We start from the raw sequence: 16,337 nt of genomic DNA, 5'->3' as shown, positions 1-16,337 counted from the left end.
ACTCTTTATTACCATAAGATCTTTTTATCATGAAGAAAGAAAAAAAAGGCTAAGCAGGGGGGGAGAAAATCAGTACAACAACAGCAGCAGCATTTATATAGCATTTTAAGGTTTGCAGAATACTTTACAAATATCCCATTTTAACCCTATATCAACCCAGGGAAGCAGGTGCTATTATTATCTCCATTTTACAGATGAGAAAACGGAAGCCAACAGAGGTTAAATGACTTGTCCAAGTTACATCACTGGTATGTATCTGAAATAATTTTTTTTTTTTAGGTTTTCCTCCCTCCAAGTCCAGATTTCTATTCAGTTTGCCACCTAGCTGCCTCTCATCTATGCCTTCATAAAAAGACCATCTCTGTTGCATCCCTAAAATTGTATCTCCTTAAAAGGGAAGAAAATATTTGTATACACAATGTATATATATTATATTTAATATTTATTATAGACGATGAAAAACATTTGTATTCCTAGATTGTATTCCTAGTACCTTGTTTAGTACTTTGCATATATTAGGAGTATAATAAATATTTATTAAATGGAATAGACAATTGTGAAATAGTACTCATCCTCACGGAACTTACATTGTACTTGAAGGAAAGAATATGCAAATAAATAAATTTTAAAAAAGGAAAATAAAATAAAATACACAGTAACTTGGAGGATAGGGAAGCACTAAAAACTTCAACAAATCTCCTATAAGAGATGGCAGTTGAGCTGAGCCTTGAACAGAACTAAAACTTCAAAGAAACAGATGTGAGGAAGGAGAACATCAGGTTTTATAGAAATCAAAATAACAAAAGAAGTGGGTTCTTTGGTTGGAAAAGGGGGAACCAGTGGATAGAATTATCGATGTACACAAAGGGGATAAATGTTTTTTGAATGAGTATTCAATTATCTTACTCTTGGATCATAGATTCTGCCAGGCTGCTCCATATGGAAGTGAGACTCAACAATCAGTAGTTTCCAGAGGAGGAAACTCCACTGGGGTGGGGGGCACAGGTGAGTGGGTTCCCCCACCCCCAACATGTTCTCCTCTCAAAATGCCTGCTCCACTCACACCTCTTTCTTGCTGACGGGCATCCCTGGGTTGGAGTCCATGCACATCTGGCTGTCCATCCCCTTTGGTTCCATGTATTTGGTAGCTGTGGTGGGGAATGTGACCATCCTGGCAGTGGTGAAAGTGGAACGCAGTCTACACCAGCCCATGTACCTCTTCCTGTGCATGTTGGCTGTCATTGATCTGGTCCTGTCCACCTCTACCATGCCCAAGCTGTTGGGCATCTTCTGGTTTGATGCTGGTGATATTGGACTGGATGCTTGCTTGGCCCAGATGTTTTTTATTCACTGTTTTGCTACTGTTGAGTCAGGGATCTTCTTGGCCATGGCTTTTGACCGCTATGTGGCCATCTGTGATCCTCTGCGCCACACCACAGTGCTTAACCATGGTATGGTGGGCCGCATGGGACTGGCTGCCCTTTTGCGGGGGGTGCTCTACATCAGCCCCCTGCCTCTGATGATCCGTCTGAGACTCCCTCATTACCGAGCCCGGATTATTGCCCATTCCTACTGTGAGCATATGGCAGTGGTGACTCTGGCATGTGGTGACACAAAAGTCAACAACCTTTATGGCTTGAGTATTGGCTTCCTTGTTCTGACCCTGGACTCACTGGCCATTGCAGCCTCCTATGTGATGATTTTCCGGGCTGTGCTAGGACTGGCTACCCCAGAGGCCAGGCTCAAGACCTTGGGGACATGTGGGTCCCATATCTGTGCCATTTTAGTTTTTTATATCCCTATTGCTGTCTCATCTCTCACTCATCGCTTTGGCCATCAGGTCCCCCCTCACATTCACATCCTGTTGGCCAATTTCTATATGCTCATCCCACCCATTCTCAACCCTGTTGTCTATGCTGTCCGTACAAAGCAGATCCGTGAGAGGCTTCTTCGATTCCTGAAGGCAGGAGTTCAATTCAGGTGATTACCCTCATGATACTACCCAAGGAAATCAGGCTGCTTTTAAAAAGCAAGGACCTTCCACTGTCCATATTTCTCTTAGGACAAAGAACACCTCTGAAATGCAGTACATACAATTAGGGATGTTAAAGGACTTTCGGATTGTGAAAATCAGCTAAGCAAAGGCCTGCACTCCTTACGTCCCAGGGTTGGTGTAAACAATCACTATTAACCCCTCTAAGTCTCAGGTTCTTTATCTGAAAAATGACTTTTTGGGTCAATGTGGGGATACCAACTTGAACTCAGAGGCCCAGCTCAGACACAGAATCAGAAGACCTGAATACAAAACTCTTCCCCCAAGACCATCTGAATGCTGTCTTACATTTTTCTGTTCTCAACTCTCAATGTGATGTTCCAGTATAATGTGAATGTTACAAATTTCATATTGTTAGAAGGAGTGATTGATATCCTTTGCAGTCAGAAAGCAGAGGCAGTTTTACTTTGGTCCTTCATAGTAAATTGGAGCAAAGATCTATAAGTCCAAGGTATGTTCTCTGCTGGAATGGTAGTCACCTCCCACCTTTGGGGAATTATTAACAATCATATCAGTATCTTCTTTTAAGAGGATGTTGGGGGAGAGGAGCCAAAATCTTAAAAAAATCTCTGGCTAAAACAACCTGCGCAACCAAACAGGAATGAGGCAGAGTAAAGGGCTGGAGGCAGACAGACCAAACAATAGCCAGGTGGAAAAATCAGTCAGACAACTCACATTTATTAATCACTAGGTTCTAAGTGTGCTAAACTTTGGGTATTCAATGAATGGCAAAAACAATCTTCACCTGCAAGGAGTTCATGTTCTAATGAAGGAAATAATATGTACACAACTATTTACATCCAAGATATAAAGAATGAAAATGGAAGGTAATCCCAGAAGGAAGGTTCTGGCATTAAAGAGAACCAAAAAGGCTTCTTGCAGAAGTTAAAATCTGAATTAAGACTTGAAGAATGGAGGAAAACATCTTCTCTCACACTAACCCCTTATGAATTTGAAGGTTATTATTATTAATGCCTTTAAATAATACTATTGATTATTGTGAGTATTAATAATACCATTAATTCTTTTTCCCCTTTTAATATAATAATTTTATTAGATAACCAGAGCTCCATATTTCCATTAGATGTTATATCATTAGATAGGGGTCAATATGTGGCCAGAGAATGAAATGAAACTCAGATCTCCACGTGGTCTTAATCCCAGCCCCCCCATCCCTCCCAACATTTCACTTCTCTATAAAAGGTGATTTAAAATCATCTAGCCTATAGCACTTTCTTTTTTCCTGACATTAGGCCCATTTACTTAGCAGCAGGGCTAGGACTAGGAACTATGTCACTTTGGGTGGTCCTAGAACCCCAAGGGTGTCAAATTCAAATAGAAACAGGGTTCATTAAATCCTATAGAAGGATCCCGGGTGATTACATATTGATTTAATTAAATTAATTTATTTAAAGGCAAGCAGGGTTAGGTGATTTGCCCAAGGTCACACAGCTATAAAGTATCTAAAGTCATATTTGAACCCAGGTCTTCCTGACTCCCAGCCTGGCACTCTATCCACTGCATTATCCAGTTGCTCCCAGACTTTAAAAAGTATATATTAACATGATCTATGTTGTATTTTATTTTTATTTATTTTGCTAAATAATTTCTAATTACATTTTAATCTGGTTCAGCACTGGGCCTATTGGTGGCCATGTGTTTGTTTGATACCCCTGGTCTAGTTCATCCTATACCTGAACTGGAATCCTCTCTACATTATCCCTGACGAGATCATTTAGTCATCACTTGAGGCCCTCGAATAATGGTGACTCCCTTTCAAGGAGAACCAATTCTTCTGATTCCAAACCCAGGACTTAATCTGCTACTCCCCATTGCTTCCTCTGTAGTGTTTATTAAAAGATCTAGACTATCATATTGCTTATTGGTATAACAGAGGGGCAACAAGCATTTATTAACTGCTTATTGTATGCCAAGTATTGTGTAAAGTGCTGGGGATACAAAGGAAAAGAAAACCAGCTCCTGCCTTAGAGTTAGGGCTCTACTCTGACCATTAAATTTCCATGCTATCCCTCTAGTTGATCACTTCCCTTCCTTAAGTCTGGTCCCTTTTCTCCTTTCTCACTGACATTTATTAGGGTATTCAATTGCTCCTATATCTTCCTGTAGAATTGTGGGGTTAAGGCTTCAACACTGCTTTATCCTTCCTGCTGCAACCAAAAGGATCAGGAGTCAAGCACCAAAGCATCTTCACAGATATGTAAGTAGGCATGACTTAAGCCAGTGCCAAACAGAATTGATACCCATAGGCTACCTGTACCCTGATTGGATGGAGGGGCTAGACTAAGAATAGTGTATACTGAGATTACTAACTTTATAGTAAACCTTTATCTCTCTCTAGTTCCAACTTCCCCTCATGGGTCATAATTTTTAGAATAAGGGACCCAGGAGTTCCTAGAAATTTCTTTTACATATGGAATCATCTAAGACTGAAGGAGAAATTTCTAGGAACTCCTGGATTCTCTGTGTGTTGGAGGGATGAGTTGATTCAGCTACATTCATGACCGAGCCGTATACATTCCCTACATTCTTTAATCACACATATTCCTTTCATGTGCTCTACCACAGTATTAGTGATATAATTGTGAGAGTGTGTATTCCCCCTGTGCTTATGGAGATTTCTCATTACTTGTTTTATTCTGCTGTAAAATTAAATCTTTTTTACTTTTAAGTAATATGTTCACTGGGCAGCAAGGTGGTTGAGGGGATAGAGTGCAGCCCTGGAGTTAGAAAGACCCGAGTACAATTCTGGCTTCAGACACTAACTGTATGACCCTGAGCAAGTCACTTAACCCTTTTTGCCTCAATTTCCTCAGCTATAAAATAAGGTGGAGAAGGAAAAGGCAAACCACTTCAGTATCTTTGCCAAGAAAACCCCAAATGGAGTCACAAAGAGTCAGATATGCCTAACTGACTACATATGTATTCATTGGTTGACCTAAATAAAAGTAAACAAATTAGTGGGAACTCATAAATTATCATTTCAAATAAACTTTTTTTTTACCTCTAATTTTACCTCTAATTAAATTTACCTCTAATTTAGATTATTTTCTGGAAGTCTAGGCATGAAAGGGGCACCAGGGGCTGTGTATATACTTGCCAATTTTGTTTTTGTCACTAAGAAGAATGTCTAGTGCAGAATCCAAATGGAAAAAGAATCACGTATTATGGATGGTGAGGTTCTCTAAGATTCTCCCATTTGTACATGGCATTGTGCTAATTCCACAACTCTGAAATGATGCAGTATCTCCTAAATAAGAGCCCCACTGTTCTGGCCTAAATAGTCACCCAGAGAATAAAAGCAAATAGAAAAGAAATAGATGGATTAAGAATGTCTATCTTTAGTATTCTGGATAGCTAGGTAGTGCAGTGAAGAGAGTGTGGGGCCTGAAGTCAGGAAGACTCATTTTACTGAGCTCAAATCTGGCTGCAGACACTTAGTAGCTGTATGACCTCAGACAAGTTCCTTAACTCTGTAAAATGAACTGGAGAAAGAAATGGCAAACCATTCCAGAATCTTTGCCAAGAAAACCCCAAGTGGAATCACAAAGAGTTGGACACAACTAAATGACAACAACACTGTCCATACTGACATGTAGATGGATAAAAAACTCTAGAGTGGGAGACAGAATCAATCAAGAAGGAGCAGAAGGATTGTCCTACCATATTGAGGGCCAAGTGGAGAGTGGATAATATAGATTTGTAGTATATCAATCAACAAGGACTTCAGACTTGGGGGACAATACCAATAAGTTCCTTTGTGTTTCCTAGTATTGAAGATTTTCAGAGTTGGAAGAGTTCTCAGAGACGAATTCTTTTTAGATTTCAGCTGAACATAAATGAATTTATTCTGCTTGACCTTCATTAAGATGATGGATAAAAGTTTCAGGGATAAAGCACAAGTCTAATCCTTTTTCTCCATAATAATTTTCTTCCAACATTTGGATCTGCCATATCCCATGATCCCACCCCTACCTCCACCTCAGCCCCACACCAATCTTCTCTCTGAAAAAACATTTTCAGGTTCTTTAGTCCTAATTTTGACCTAATTTTGAGTCCCTTTCTTATTCTTATTATTTTTCTTTGGCCATGCTCTAGTTTGTCCGTATTCCGAATATACTCCAAAGCCTAGAGGTGAGAGGTCCTGAGTTCAAATGTGGCCTTAGACACTTTCTAGCTATGTGACGCTGGGCAAGTCACTTAACCCACTTGCCTTGCCATTACTGCTCTTCTGCCTTGGAACTGATGTTCGTTATTAATTCTAAGACAGAAGGTAAAGATTAAAAAAAATAATTCTCCAGGTGTAGTTTTTATAAGGGTACAAGAGAGCAGAACACTTAGATCCCTTTGGCTTAGACACTAGGCTTCTATTAATGCAGTTTTAAAGTATGCTAGCTTTCTTGGTTATCACTTGAAGCAACAATGTAAAGAGTTTCATTCTTTTGGCTTATTTTAGGACATCTGATATTCCAACCTTCCTTTGACTTAAGGGAAGACAAAAAGTTTGGGATTTTCTAAAAATATCAAAAGCCAAGTCTTAATTATGGGAGGCAGGATATATCATTCATGGAAAAAGCAATGGACTGGAAATCAGAAGTTGAAAGGGACTGGAGTCCTAACTAGCCCAGGGACAAGTAAAAGGTGAAGGTATTTTGGGACTCAGTTTCCTTATCTGTGAAACAAGGGGAAGGAACTAGATGATCTCTAAGATCATTTTGGGGCTAACATTCTTTGGTCTAAGGTCATTTCCAGATCAGTTATTCTACAATTTGCAATTATGCTCATGAGATTTCTCTATATATCCTTGGTAACAACCAGTGTTCTAAATATATTTAACCTGTAGTTTTCTCTGTTGTCTTCTGGCTCTCTTCCCAGCTTTTCTTGGTGCCCAAAGAAAGTGGGTAGAGATCTAGGTCCTAAAGGAGCTCCAGTTAAGATGTGGGGGCTTGGGCCTCTGGGACTGAGAAGAGAGTACTGGCTCTCACACTGGAATGACTACTAGCCATATTCTCCAGGGACAGTTGTATATTAATTTAGATGTGAGCCACCTCCCAGGGGACCAAACCTACTATTTCCTCCAGGAGAGGAGGAAGGCCTGGGACTTCCCTTGGCCCTACCTCTTTTTGGTCCCCTGAGTCAAATGCCTATAAATGTCTGGCCTAAGAAGCATCTATAGTATACAACAAATTCCTTTTCCTGGAGGCTGCTGTCACCTTTCATGCCTCCATTTAGGTAAGTGTGTCCTGGCTTGGGATGGGAAGGAGAGGAGTCCTTCAGAGTGAGTTTTGGGGCTTCTGGGTCAGAATTAGAAGGGATTTCATAGATCATCTGATCCAGTCCATATCTGAGTAGGAAACCCTTTTGCAACCCTGAGGAAGTGTTCATCCAATTTCTTATTGGATCTCTAGTGGTGGGGAACCTATTATCACTTGGGGTAATGCAGCCTACTTGGGGAAAATTCTGTTGAAAAATGGCCAGAGATGGATTTTAGGTTCAATGGGAAGAATATCTTGCTCTCATTTGCCCCTAATTCAACCCACCAGGAACAAGCAGAATTAGTCGAATTCCTCTACTCCATAACAACTTTTCAGATATTCAAAAGATTATAATGATGCTTCCCTGAATCTTCTCTTCTCTAATGAGTCATTAAGCATTTATTAAATGACTACTATGTACCAGGCACTGTGCTAAGTCCTTGGTATACAAAGAAAGGCAAAAGGTAGTTTATATTCTTAAGGAGTTCATAGTTTAATGGAAGAGACAAGATGTAAACAACTACATACAAAGAAGACATTTACAGTACAAATCAGGGATAATAGCAGGGGAAAGGCACTAGCATTAAGGAGGATCAGAAAAGGCTTCTAAGAAAACTAGGTAACTTGGGGCAAAGACTATTAACAAAAGGACCGTTTGGATCCATAGATTTATTTTAGAAGTTCTGTGAATGTGCACAAGAAAAATGACATCTTTATTTTCACTAACGATTTCCTTGATCATCCTACATATTGTATTTTAAAATACTATCCCAAGAAGAGATCCAGGGGCAGCTAGGTAGCAAAGTAGATAGTGTCAGACTTGGAGTCTGGAGGACATGGGTTCAAATCTGTGTTGACACTTCCTCTCTGTGTGACCCTGGGCAAATCACCGAACCCCACCTGCCTAACCCTTGTCACTCTTCTGTCTTAGAATTGATACTAAGACAGAAGGTAAGGGTTTAAAAGAAGGCGGGGTGTCTATAGACTTTGCCAGAGGAGTTTGAAGGGGTCTATGACATAGAAAAGGGAAAGAACCCTTGCTCTAGAGGTTCTTCACCTGGGGAGTTTTCCAAACACGAAGCAGAAGGAATGGAAGTGGTGAGTAGGTATTGGAAGAGACAAATGAGACCAGGTATGGCTTAGGGTCTGAGTGCACTCTGGAAGACAGGTAGCTGTGGCTAGGCCAGTTTGGGGATGTTCTCTTCTCTGGAGTCCAGCAGTAATTAGTAGATACTCAAAGCAGCCTCACCACTCCGAGGACTATGTGTCCAGAAGATGGTGCCTGGCAGAGTGAGAACATAAGAGAGAGAACAAGAATAGGCATACAGTCAGTGCCTTTAGGAGAGACAGAGAGAGAAAGAAAAAAAGAAACAAAGAGAGAGGGAAAGAGAGAGAAGGATAGAAGAAGGGAGGGAGGGAGGAGAAGGGGTAGAGAGGGAGGGAGGGAGGGAGAGGAGTGGCACAGAATTGAAGAATGTTGGGTTACTTCTATAGCAAAATCAGGATTGGGGGAATACTTTAGGGGAAGGTCCAGTAATAATATGTAGCCAAAGATCTATGACTTCCTCATTGTAGAAACTCTTTTCATCCATTTCATTTTTATCATTCATCATACAAATGGGATCTCAACCTATTTGTAACTAAGGAAATAATATCTTAAGGAACTGCCCGAGTCTCAGAAAGGTTAAATGATTTGTCCATGCTTTCCCATAGCTAGTGCCCATCAGAGGTAGGAAATGAGTCCAGGTCTTTTTGAAACAAAGTCCATACCATTATCCATTATGCTCACATTGCCTTCCCTCTTATAATAATAACATATTTCTATGCTATTAGAAGAGGCAGCAAGTCATAATGGAACCACTGGAATCTGAAGATGAAGATTTGAGTCCTGGCTCAGCCCCAGACAGTCAGGCATTTATTAAGTGTATACTTATATGTCAAGCACTATAAAGAACAATGAAAATACGGAGAAAAGCAGAAAACACTCTTTCCCTTGAGGAGTTCACAATCTATACTAACTATGTGATAATACATACAAAAAACCCTGTACTTTTCTTTTTCTTACAGCAAATAACTGGAAACCTAAGGAGGTGCTCATTAAATGGGTAATGGCCAATCATATCATAGTATTTTATTGTAATGGAATATTATTGTGCCATAAAAAAATAATAAAAAGAATGATTTCAAAGAAAGCTGGAAGATTTGTATGAACTGATGTAAAATGTAGTAAACAGAGCCAGAAGAACAATTTATAGACTCACAAATATATTGTAAAGAAAAACATTTTTGAATGGCCAACCATACTTTCAGAAGACTGATGAAATATATTGTGCATCTACTGACTGAAGTTTTAGGATTAAAGTTCCAAAATGAGATAAATATTTTATTATTAGGACACTGTAGGAATTACTTGACTGTGTGTATTTGTTACAAAGGGGTTTTTTTCTTTTTCTTTACCATGGGGGGAAGGGATATAAGAAGGCAGAGAGGTTATTAATTGAGTTGCCAAAAAAAAGGAAAAGATGGGTCATTGAAACACTAAAAAGAAAAATGTGCAAACAATAAGGCCAGAAGGACATAAGGGGTAAGGAAGGAAAGCTCTGAACATTACACACTGAATTTATTACTTGCTTAAAGGAAAAAGCAAGGTGTGTGCATAATAATCTGCAATTTCAGATAAAATCATCCTTTTCTACTGTTTCATGATATGGAAATGCTAATTTGATATGGTATTTGTTGAGTTTCAGGACAAAAAAAAAAGCAGACACATTTCCTATCTCACACTGGTAGACTTAGAACTAATAAGATGAATGTGATCTTGGGCTTTGTCTCACTTTCTATATATTCCCTCCTCTGAAATTTCTTTGTGTGCATTAAGTCATTCCCCCATTGTTTTCTTTATATAGAATTCATGAAATGCTTTAAGTTTTTGACCATCATATGAGATAAACCTAATGGATAATTTCAGGATCTATACTGCTTTTAGAATTAGAGGATTTGGGTTCAGATCCTCCCTCTCACACTTTCTGTATGCCATTAATCCTCAATTTCCTCCTCTATAAAGTGAGATATTTGGATGAGATGTTCTCTGAGGTCCTTTCTAAACAAACAGAAAGGAAGGAAGGAAAGAAACAGAATTCCCATACTATGTCTGGGTCTGATCACACACTTTTTGGATCCAGTTATCCAAGAAATTCCAGAACCATGTAACTGTACCATCACCAACCCACATTTCTTCATCTTCTATAAAAGAATCAAGAGTTTTAGATTTAGACATAGAAGAGACTTGGGAGGCCATCTAGTCCAACTAGATGAGGTAACTGAGACAGAGGACTTTGGGTTTCAAAATTGTTATTTAAAAAATTACTTTGATATCATAGTATTTTTTTCTCTCTGCTCACTTCACTCTGCAGTAGTTATACCAATCTTTCTAGGTCTCTCTGATATAATTAATTTCCTCATTTTTTAATAGCACAATACTTTCACAATTTATCCAGCCATTCCCCAAATGATGGACAACTCTTAGTTTCCAGGTTTTTTTTGCCAATGTAAAAAATGCTGCTATGAATATTTTTGTACAAAATGAACTTTTACCCTTTCCTTTGATCTCTTTGGAGTTATAGGTCTGGGCACTGGCAAAGCTCAGTCAAAGGAAAGAATCAAAAGCTTAGTAACTTTTCATATATAATTCCAAAATGCTTTCTAGAATGTTTGGATCCATTCACAATTTCACCAATAGTGCATCAATGTTATCATTTCTGAATAGTTCTTCCAACTTTTGTTATTTTTGTGTTAGCTTTGTCAATTTAATGGTTATTGGGTATAAATTCAGGATTACTTTTTCCACTTAAGTGATTTAGAGATTATTTTCACATGTCTACCTATTTATTTTTCCATCTCCTGCTCTTGAGCATTGCCTATTCATATTCTTGACCATTTATCAATTGGGGATTGGTTTCTATTCTTATGAATTATCTCTTTATATGTCTAGGAAATGAAATCTTTACCAGAGAAACTTGCTGTAAAGATTTTTTTCCCCAGTTAATTGTTCCCTTAAATGCTTGATGAGGGACTATATGCCATTTGAACCTATCATCAGAATGTTGGCTGTCTGAAATTGAACATTTCCAGAGAGAGTCAGTCAGTCAACAATCAACAAGCATTTATTAAGCACTTCTGGTATTTCAACCACTTGAAATAAAAAGAGAAGTAGGAAGAAAGGCAGTTGATGCTCTCAAGGAGTATATATTCTAATGGAAGAAGAAAACACATCAAAGGAAGCTGAAAAGGAAAGACAAAGGCTTTCTCCACACACAATGTTCTGTGTGACAGATGCATTAGTGCTGATTAAATTTGAATCCTAGAAGTATTGATATATGAGGAAATAATTAATAGGTCTCCTATGGAAAAAAAAAACACCCATGTCTGCCTTATATTGGTTTTTCTGTTTGTTTTTTTGTGTTAAATGATTCATTCTATTCTTTATTATAGCACTTGCTAGCCTATTCTGTATGGAGGTGAAACTCAACAATCAGTAGCTTCCAGAGGAGGAAACTCCACTGGGGTGGGGGGGGACAGGTGAGTGGGTTCCCCCACCCCCAACATGTTCTCCTCTCAAAATGCCTGCTTTATTCCCACCTCTTTCTTGCTGACGGGCATCCCTGGGTTGGAGTCCATGCACATCTGGCTGTCCATCCCCTTTGGTTCCATGTATTTGGTAGCTGTGGTGGGGAATGTGACCATCCTGGCAGTGGTGAAAGTGGAACGCAGTCTACACCAGCCCATGTACCTCTTCCTGTGCATGTTGGCTGTCATTGATCTGGTCCTGTCCACTTCTACCATGCCCAAGCTGTTGGGCATCTTCTGGTTTGATGCTGGTGATATTGGACTGGATGCTTGCTTGGCCCAGATGTTTCTCATTCACTGCTTTGCAACTGTTGAGTCAGGGATCTTCTTGGCCATGGCTTTTGACCGCTATGTGGCCATCTGTGATCCTCTGCGCCACACCACAGTGCTTAACCATGGTATGGTGGGCCGCATGGGACTGGCTGCCCTTTTGCGGGGGGTGCTCTACATCAGCCCCCTGCCTCTGATGATCCGTCTGAGACTCCCTCATTACCGAACCCAGATTATTGCTCATTCCTACTGTGAGCATATGGCAGTGGTGACTCTGGCATGTGGTGACACAAAAGTCAACAACCTTTATGGCTTGAGTATTGGCTTCCTTGTTCTGACCCTGGACTCACTGGCCATTGCAGCCTCCTATGTGATGATTTTCCGGGCTGTGCTAGGACTGGCCACCCCAGAGGCCAGGCTCAAGACCTTGGGGACTTGTGGGTCCCATATCTGTGCCATATTGATCTTCTACATCCCCATTGTAGTCTCTTCTCTCATCCATCGCTTTGGTCATCATGTACCCCCCCATATTCACATCTTGCTGGCCAGCTTCTACCTCCTCATCCCACCCATCCTCAACCCCATTGTCTATGCTGTCCGTACCAAGCAAATCCGTGAGAGGCTTCTCCGAATCCTGAAGACAGGAGCTCATTCCAGGTGATTAATAGAATGCATGAGAATAAGATCATATTCTGAGTGCAATCTCCAAGCAGAAATTTAGAGGTGTAAGGCTCTTGCTTCTGACAAAATGCTTCATTACCTTAATCTAGATACTTTATTATTATTTGTAATTAAAGCACTTTGAAGGTACTACATACCTTCAAATGAGCTTGCAACAACCCTATGATGTATAGTGTATTAATCCCCATTGAGACTCAATTTTCTATTATCTCTGTTAACATTATTCTCCCCATTGTACAGCTAAATGATTTGCCCAAGACCGCATGAGACCTGGAGCTAGAGTTTAGTGGTGCCAGATCTCAAACCCATGTCTTTTGGCTCCATGTCCTTTACTTTTTCCATTAGCCACCTGACCCTCAACTTTTTTTTTTTGCTTCTCAGTTGTTTTAGTCATCTGACTCTTCCTGACCCTATTTTGGGTTTTCTTGGCAAAGATACTGGAGTGGTTTGCCATTTCCTTCTCCAGCTCATTTTACAAATGAGAAAACTGAGGCAAATGGGTAAAGTGACTTGCCCAGGGTCACAAAGCTACTAAGTTTCTGAGGCCAGATTTGAACTCATGAAGATCAGTGTTCTTGACTTCATGCCTGGCACTCTATACAGTGTCACCTAGCTGCCCCTCTTAACCATTGGAGTTGACTAAAAGTAAGATGAACTATGAATATGAGGCAGTGGGAAATTATTAAAGGTTTTCAAGTAGAGTTTGGATATTTACTTGCCAGGGATTCTATACTGAATTAATCTATAGATTAGATTAGATGCCTTCTGAGGTTCCTGCTCTGAGATTTTGTAATTCTTGAGGTACTAGAAGAATATTTGGAGATTAAAGTAGGTTACATGAACTCAGCTTGACAGTCCAAGTATTGCTTACCTCATCGACTTTTAGGCAAAAGTCTTAAAATTTAGAATTTCCTGGTCTCTCTAATTAATATATCATAATTCTATTTTTAAAAGGCAATTCCTTAGTCACAAAAAATTGTAAGTGGTAGAGCTGGGATTTGAATTAAGGTCCTCTGATTACAAAGTCATTAATCTCACTGCACCACACTGATTACCCTCATGAGTTTCTGTGACTGAAAAAAAAAAAAAGAAAAATTCCTGCTTTGGTAGCCAATCTTGCAGCAAGGAGATTCTCTAAACCTAGTAAGCCTAGCCTTCTGATCAAGACATGATGGACCCAGGGGGCATCTGGGTGGCTTAGAGGATTGGAAGCCAGGCCCAGAGATGGGAGGTCCTGGGTTCAAATGTGACCTCATATACTTTTAGCTGTGTGACTCTGGGCAAATCACTTAACCCCCATTGCCTAGCCCTTACCATTCTTCTGCCTTAGAACCAATACACATTATTGATTCTTAGATAGAAGGTAAGGGTTAAAAAAAAAAAGATATTCTGGACCCATACCCAAATCCTTTGGCTCTACTGTCATAGACTTGGGAAACTCAATTACTTGTAGACCACAATAAAGCATTGGATTGAGGCTTTAAGTGAAGGTTATATTCTGTTAAGAGGAAAACATATTGGTATATATGTGAGTAGAGAACTAGCCTAAAAGCCAAGTACACCTGGGTTGAAATCTCACTTTCTGATACATATTGGCTGTGTGACCCTTGACAAGTCACTTAATCATTCAGTGCTCTAGATAACTTTCTAAGATTGTAAGTTGCAGCAGAGGTGCTGAACTATATAGGTAGAGGACATTTCTGTATCTGAGAGTTCTCTATATCAATGGAACCTGCAGTTTCATTGATATAATAATTTCTAGTACATATCCCTATTTCTGTATAAACTTTAAACAAAGTATAACAATACCTGAGCAGGTATTGCAAAACTGGAATACCTTTCATCCGTATACTTAGAGGGAGTTTAAATTCTACGATCCTGACTGTATCCCAATAATATGCACACTGACTACAGATTTAAAACCCAACAATATGCCTTGTCTTCTACCTCTATTTTCCTTTCTGTCCCAACGGCACTTATAGCCATTTTTAGGTATCCATTAGCTCTTAAGCCTCTCTCTAGTTTTAGTGAGGTCCATCTCCAACATTGACCCTAGTACCATGGAGGTAGGGGGGAAAGGAAAGAATAATCTACTCCTCTCCAAATGCCAAAGAAATCTTATAACTGTGTGTGTATGTGTGTGGGCACATGCATGTGTGTATATACTTAAACATGTTGAAAATCTGCCCTACACAGAGCTGAGGCCCATGGGTGCCCTGAACCCTAGCTAGGGGTGGGAAGCTGGGGAAAGAAGAGTATCCACCAGGTTTGGGGCTTACTTTGAGCATATTGTCTGGTTTGGTTTCTAAGGTGTCTCTGGAGGACTAAAACCCTGTAGATTATGATGGAGTTTGAACTTCAAGGAGAGTGTCTCACCAAAGTCCATCACTCAGGAAGCCTTGATGAAGAAGGTATGGTACACAGCCTAGCAGTCACTGCAGAACAAAGAACCCTTACTAGGTACACAAGATTCACTTTGCATCTGAGTATTTCTGCAGCAGACATCCAGGTGACAACTGGATATACTGATTTCTCACTTGGCTGCATTGCTCCAGGACATCTCTGACTTCTCCACCATGCCGCATGAAGCTCATTATTGGGAAAACCTCATCACCCTGCAAGTTCTCATTAAGTTTGGCTTTCCACTTCATCACTATCCTTTTTCTCTGTCAATGGGGCCATGAACTCCAAAAGCCTATATTTTAAGGAGGGAACTCAGCTCAGAATAGCTCACTTTTCACCTAGCTTCACTACTAGGAGACATCTTTCAGATTTTCATAGGATACTTTTTTCAGATTTTCATAGGATACTTTCCTCACCTTCCTTCTACCTTCCACTTTTCAGCTTCCTTTCTGCATCCTCCCTTCTACTTTCCACTTTTTAGCTTCTCCAAAGACCATCTATTTTTTCGTATTTGTATCCGTAGCACTTAGCATAGTACCCAGCCCGTAGTGTTTACTGACTGTTGAATACAGGATAATTTTCAATACAAAACATTTTTTTTTACCTATAAGACCTCAAATTTAGAGTATACAAATAAAGTATTTGGTCTTTATGCTCTCCTGGATATTGATAGTCTAATGTGAGAACACAATGGCAGAAGCATTAATATACTGGGGCTGTGTAAGTGATGAATTCTGCCTCTTTGATACATTTTTTTGATCCCTTATCCAGGATCAGATTGTGTACTCCTCATTAGATAACAATGAATTCCGAGTCTAAAATGTTAGTTTTTATTGGTTGTCCCCAATGCCTGAAATGCTCTTCCTTCTCACTTCTGCCTGACTTCCCTGGCTTCCTTCAAGATTCACCTCAGAACACAACTTCTACAGGAGGTTTTTTTCTGATTCCTCACCCTTTCACTATACCTAATGCCTTCCTGCTGAGGTTACCTTTTATTTGAACTGTATATATCTTATATGTATATGTATGTA

The 16,337-nt window shown here is 39.7% G+C and overlaps 3 protein-coding genes across 3 annotated transcripts in view; 2 read left to right on the top strand and 1 right to left on the bottom strand.

The window, feature by feature from the left end:
• The window catches only part of LOC100017995 (heterogeneous nuclear ribonucleoprotein H-like), a 51,524-nt gene that overhangs the window by 18,356 nt on the left and 16,831 nt on the right, over positions 1-16,337 (bottom strand). The window lies entirely within an intron of this gene.
• Positions 1,025-1,984, top strand: LOC100017954 (olfactory receptor 52M1-like). The gene has a single exon (XM_056795076.1). It carries the CDS (start codon positions 1,031-1,033, stop codon positions 1,982-1,984), a length of 954 nt encoding a protein of 317 aa, XP_056651054.1. The 5' UTR covers positions 1,025-1,030.
• LOC100616749 (olfactory receptor 52M1-like) lies at positions 11,277-12,883 on the top strand. The gene has a single exon (XM_007491095.3). It carries the CDS (start codon positions 11,930-11,932, stop codon positions 12,881-12,883), a length of 954 nt encoding a protein of 317 aa, XP_007491157.1. The 5' UTR covers positions 11,277-11,929.

The sequence above is a fragment of the Monodelphis domestica genome, chromosome 4 (genome assembly GCF_027887165.1).
Source record: "Monodelphis domestica isolate mMonDom1 chromosome 4, mMonDom1.pri, whole genome shotgun sequence".
NCBI lineage: Eukaryota > Metazoa > Chordata > Mammalia > Didelphimorphia > Didelphidae > Monodelphis > Monodelphis domestica.
Note: the sequence above shows the minus strand (reverse complement) of the source record. Positions and strands in the feature narration are given on the sequence as shown.